The 5,980-nt window shown below is 40.9% G+C and overlaps 1 protein-coding gene across 1 annotated transcript; it reads left to right on the top strand.

Annotated features, from left to right (window-relative positions):
• Positions 1–1,603: 1,603 nt before the first annotated feature.
• On the top strand, positions 1,604–5,002 carry lrrn1 (leucine rich repeat neuronal 1; the record flags this gene model as incomplete). Its single annotated transcript, XM_080424490.1, has 1 exon — positions 1,604–5,002. The coding sequence occupies one exon, from the start codon at positions 1,604–1,606 to the stop codon at positions 3,755–3,757; it is 2,154 nt and encodes a 717-aa protein (XP_080280616.1). The 3' UTR covers positions 3,758–5,002.
• Positions 5,003–5,980: the final 978 nt, after the last annotated feature.

Genomic DNA, 5,980 nt, shown 5'->3' with positions numbered 1-5,980 from the left:
TGGGGGTCCGCTGCCAAATATATATCGATTTGGGGGTCCTTGGCACCAGGACAGCACCAGACAGGCTTGTTAAATATATGCGTCCCAATCCATTTAAAAACGAATCAAAATTCCATCTCAATGGATATGAAAAATGTAGTATATTTATTTCTGTAGTATATGCATTTAGTATATTTCAATCTATAGTATATGTAGCTGGTACTTTTTGCATCCACTATGAACACACATTTACTGTAGGTAGAGGAAGTGTCCGTCACTCCCTCTAAAAGTATGTGGTGCCTCAAGTCAGCAGAGGTGCTTGGTACAAAAATAGCCACATTGTTTATGTTAACATGCAGCTTTGAAGAGGAACAGGCCTGGCTGGACATTCTATCTCTCCTTGTAGTGTTTTGCAAATTATAAAGCATAAAGGTAGAGTCCACAACTACAAAAATAACAATATCAGAATATGAAAGGAGCAAGTCTCATATAGTCTCATGTAAGAGTTACAGTACATTTGATTTGGAATGATAGGTCTGTGTCAATCTACAATGAATGAGAAATTATGTTCCATTATGTAGTCATACAGTATTCTGTGGTTTAGTGGTTTGGAATGCAGCAACAATGTTGATGGAAGGTTGCCTTATTGTTAGTCAGAGTTAATGCTTTATCTTCCAAGTCATTGGAGTTGGTGTTAATGCCATATGGGCTAGCAGATGCCCAATGCACCACTCAGTCTCTCCCCTTCACTGAAGCAGGTGATCAGGCTAGATACAGGTCTGTGGTACTCTCAGGTCTTCTACAGTACCTGTCAACTTTACACTAGCCCCAAAAATAGCAGTAGGCCTCAAATTAAATCACTGCAGCAATTGTATGAATAAGATTTTATTTTAGAGAAATCAAGTTGAATGTCACAATTCTATGTTGTTTTGGTTACTCTAATTTCAGAATACTAAGGATAGTTAATAAAAAACTGAGTTATATATAGCTGTATGTTTTATTCCTCGCTTTCTTTGAGGCATAGTGAATACTAATATCTTAGTATTACTATTTAATGAGGTCACACTAATGATCGAGAAGCATGCTGTATAGATTAAGTGCCTCCATATAGGATCAAAATAGTTCAGACCTTTTATTTTCTTTCAATTTGCATGCAGTATAATCTGATCTGAAGCTGGTCTAGTATTTTCTCAAATCTGATACTGCATGTTTTGTATTGTGAGAAATGTTTGTTCTTCATCTACACTCTTGGGCACCACTTACAGTACATTTACACTTACACACACATTTGAAGCAATAATTGTTACTACTAGGCCTTTTGTACAGTACTTTACCTTCTTGTTATTGTCCAAGTGGGGCAGCAAGTGTTTTGATTTAGTTTTACTGACATGTTTTTCTCTTTTATTTCTAGACTCGCCCTGCTGCTGCAAGTTCTTACCATAAGAACACTCAACACTGGGACACAACTCTGGTTCATTACACTGGGCTGAAAGAACTGTTTTGTGGGAATTCTGGTTAATGACTGTACCACACTATCCTCCAAGGTTTTTTACCTGTCCGGCTGTTCCACCTCTTGGTGGTTTGTGGAACTGAACACAGACAGACAGACAGACAGACAGACAGCATGGCTAAATGGAGGGTAGACTACTGTCTCTTTGGCCAGCTGTTCGCTGGCCTCATAATGGTATCTGTTGGAATGTCCTCCGTCCAGAGTAATGAGTGTCCCCAGCTATGTGTTTGTGAGATCCGACCCTGGTTTACCCCCCAGTCCACCTACAGAGAAGCCATTACTGTGGACTGCAATGACCTGCGCCTAACACGCATCCCGGGGAACCTTTCCAGTGAGACACAGGTTCTTCTCCTCCAGAGTAACTACATTGGCAGGACAAGCGAAGAACTGGAGCAATTATTTAACCTGACTGAGCTGGACCTGTCCCAGAACAACTTCAGCAACATTCGTGATGTTGGCTTGGTTAACATGTCACAACTCACCACCCTCCACCTAGAGGAGAACCAGATCACAGAAATGCCAGACTATTGTCTACAGGACCTCAGCAACTTGCAGGAGCTCTACATCAACCATAATCAGATTAATCTCATCTCTGCCAATGCCTTTTCCGGGCTCCACAATCTCCTCCGGCTCCACCTCAACTCCAACAAGCTCAAGGCCATCGATAGCCGTTGGTTTGACTCCACGCCCAACCTAGAGATCCTCATGATTGGGGAGAACCCGGTCATTGGCATCATGGATTTTAACTTCAGGCCGCTAGGTAACCTGAGAAGTTTGGTCCTGGCAGGAATGGATTTAACAGATTGCCCTGGAAATGCCTTTGTTGGACTTGACAATCTTGAAAGCCTCTCTTTTTATGACAACAAGCTGGTCAGGGTTCCTCAGAAAGCCCTGCAGAAACTACCTAACCTAAAGTTCTTGGATTTGAACAAAAATCCTGTACACAAACTCCAGGAGGGAGATTTCAAGAACATGCTGAGGCTGAAAGAGCTGGGTATAAACAACATGGGGGAATTGGTATCTATTGACCGTTATGCTTTGGACAACCTTCCTGAGCTCACTAAGCTTGAGGCTACTAATAACCCCAAATTCTCTTACGTCAACCGGCTGGCCTTCCGTGATGTCCCTGCCCTGGAGAGCCTCATGTTGAACAATAATGCCCTAAATGCCCTGTATCAGTCCACAGTCGAAACTCTGCCCAACTTGCGGGAGATCAGCATCCACAGCAACCCCCTCCGCTGTGACTGCGTCATCCAATGGATGAACTCAAATAAAACTAGCATTCGCTTTATGGAGCCACTGTCCATGTACTGTGCCATGCCAACAGAGGTCAGAGGTCAGCATGTGAGGGAGGTGATGCAGAAAGACTCAATAGACCAATGTCTACCCATGATCTCCCATGACACCTTCCCCAACCACCTCAATGTGGACATTGGCATGTCTGTGGATTTGGACTGCAGAGCCATGTCCCAGCCTGAGCCAGAAATTTACTGGGTCACGCCTATGGGGAATAAAGTGGTGGTGGACACCCTGTCTGACAAGTACCACCTCAACGGTGAAGGGACTTTGAGGATCTCTCGCATCCAGGTTGAAGACTCTGGCAGATACACCTGTGTGGCCCAGAATGACGAGGGAGCTGACACCAGAGTCACAGCCATCAGGGTCAATGGGACACTATTAGACAGCACTCAGCTCATGAAGATCTATGTCAAACAGACCGAGTCCCACTCCATCCTGGTGACCTGGAAAGTGAACTCCAATGTCATGTCCTCCAACCTCAAGTGGTCATCCGCCACCATGAAAATAGACAACCCGCATATCACTTACACTGCCAGAGTACCTGTGGATGTCCACGAGTATAATCTTACACACTTGCAGCCAGCGACTGAATATGAGGTCTGCCTCGCTGTCTCCAACGTCCACCAACAAACACAGAAGTCTTGCGTTAATGTCACAACAAAGCAAGCAACCTTTGCTGTGGAAATATCCGACCAAGGGACTAACACTGCTCTTGCGGCTGTCATGGGAACAATGTTTGCAATCATCAGCCTGGCTTCTTTGGGTGTGTACATCGCAAAGAGATGGAAGAGGAAAAACTATCATCATTCTCTGAAAAAGTACATGCAGAAAACCTCATCTATCCCCCTAAATGAGTTGTACCCTCCTCTCATCAACCTGTGGGAGACGGACAGTGAGAAGGACAAAGAGGGCTCCTCAGAGAACAAAACTAGCCAGGTGGACACTACACGTAGCTATTATATGTGGTGAGAGCTACGCACAGTACTAACCTACCTACTGTATGAGAACCCCACTTTATACTTTTCTTTCAGGAGCACAAATGCGTGTTTTGCTTATTTGTGTAAGTTATTTTTCTTTTTTCAAATTTTCTTCCGTTCTTTCAGATTTTGTTCATAAAAGGACAAAGAGACATTTTGAGACTTTTAGGGTTAAAGGACCATACTGATGGCCTGGCAAGTTTTGCCCCAAGACTATGACTCATGGTATACTTAACATTACTGCCTACCATTTTCCAAAGCATACCACAATTTGTTAGACTTACCAGATTTATTTTGTTGTTGTTTTTTGTTTACATGACAATCCCACTTTAAAAATGATCTGCTTCTGGCTGATATTTCTGTTGCCATTAAGAAGTCGCAGACATTTGAATTTCATCCATAAATCAGTCTTTTCTTTAAGGTCTGTTTTTGTCTAGACTTCAATCCATGCGTTTAAATGCATTAAAAACGCAATGATTAATTAAGTAACTGTGACAAATGCAATTCAGACAGACATAATTTTTACTGTGTGGATTAGATATCTCAAGTTCATCTTCATACCGTACTGAAATGAATGGAATCTAATGGCTTGCCCAGGGTCCCCCTGGGTTTTATACTTGGTCCCCTCCTTTTTACACCAAATCTCTTCACCAAGTTCTACAAGCTCACTACGCAGTGCGTTGTGCGCTTGTAGAAATGCTATTTTCACAAAATGTTCACCCCAGAATAGGGACACTTGGGTTCATGTGGTACATATGACTTTTTCCCCCATGCCCCCTTTTGACACTCGATATGGCAGCTTTGTTTATCTTATTAGACTTGATAGTCACTGTGCTTTATTTTCAATACATGTATTGATTCACACGGCATGGTAATGTCCTGGATTTGGTATGGGTCAGAAATGGAGGAGCTGAAATCAGTTCAATTTTGACTTGTATCTCTGGCAGAATCATTAGAGATGACAACGTTTCTTTCTCTTGTAAAACAGTTTAACTGTTGACTGTTGTGCACTGAAATATATATATATATATATATACAAATTTGTCTTTCAATTCAAATATAAGCTGACAAATACTTTTAGACTTGATATGCTGTCTATTGATATGTTAGCAATTATTTCTGTAATGTTGTATCAGCTATGATTTAATTTACTTTTTGGACATTAACAAGCAGTAAGTTTGATTTAGAATTTTAAGTTTGCAGAGCAACTACTGTAAACCAGCAATAGAAAAATGAATGTTAATACCTAGATAAGTAGATGTAAGGCTTTGTAATATTTTTAAAAATATTCCTTTTTATTTTGCTAGACTATGTCAACAATCACTGGTTTTGTTGTGGTTTACACACTCAAACATGTTGTTTATTGAGGAGAAAGTCAAATAAAATAAAACTTTCCTCATATTTTATATACCACAATTTCAGTGTCATTTGTCATTTTTACAGTATTTCCATCCATTTAAGGAAGGTTTCCACCATCGAAGTGGATATAGCCGCTATACATTAATACATAATGACGAATGTACATTGTACAAGGAAGATGAGAGGTTTACACAATGTCTCAAAGGTGATTATTGTAATCAATGAGATTACTGTACATCCTTTTATAGTCATTCTGTAGGTGTGTGGATAAAATGTGTATTGATGAAGAGTGAAGGAAGATACAGTGTGGGATTCTGCAAAAAGCAATTACTGTATAATTCAATGCCCTTTAAAAAAAAGAACAATTCAGATGAAAATAACTGATTTGCAGCAAGCAACAGGGTCATGCAACTCATTCCATGTCAGAGAAAGGACACACTGCTGCCTGTAAATATTCCAAACATGCTAAATCCTTTGGTTTACCGTGCACATCTAGATTATTTTTTCTTTCTTTTTTTATCATCATTTTGTCACTTGTTACATGCCACCTGCTCCCATCACAAATCATTAGGAAGGAAGAGAAGCAAGGAGTATACTAGAAATGTACTGTATGCCTCATGATTCTGCCTTGTGCAAGATCAAAGAAGGTGGTGATTATGGATAATGGGCACTTAACAAGCGCAGACTACGGCATTATTCGACTGCAAGCAACCCAGCTTGCCATCAGCCAGATACCAACAGTTGCATAATTTCTGCACCATATAACAATATGCAATGGAAGCCTAGCTGAGACTCTGGGTTCTTGATTTCTTTTTCATCTGATGTAATGTTATTAGTTAATCTGAGGACCGATGCA

The sequence above is a fragment of the Gymnoscopelus braueri genome (assembly GCF_963280865.1).
Source record: "Gymnoscopelus braueri genome assembly, chromosome: 3".
In the NCBI taxonomy this organism is placed as follows: Eukaryota; Metazoa; Chordata; class Actinopteri; order Myctophiformes; family Myctophidae; genus Gymnoscopelus; species Gymnoscopelus braueri.
This window is presented reverse-complemented; position numbering and strand designations above follow the sequence as displayed.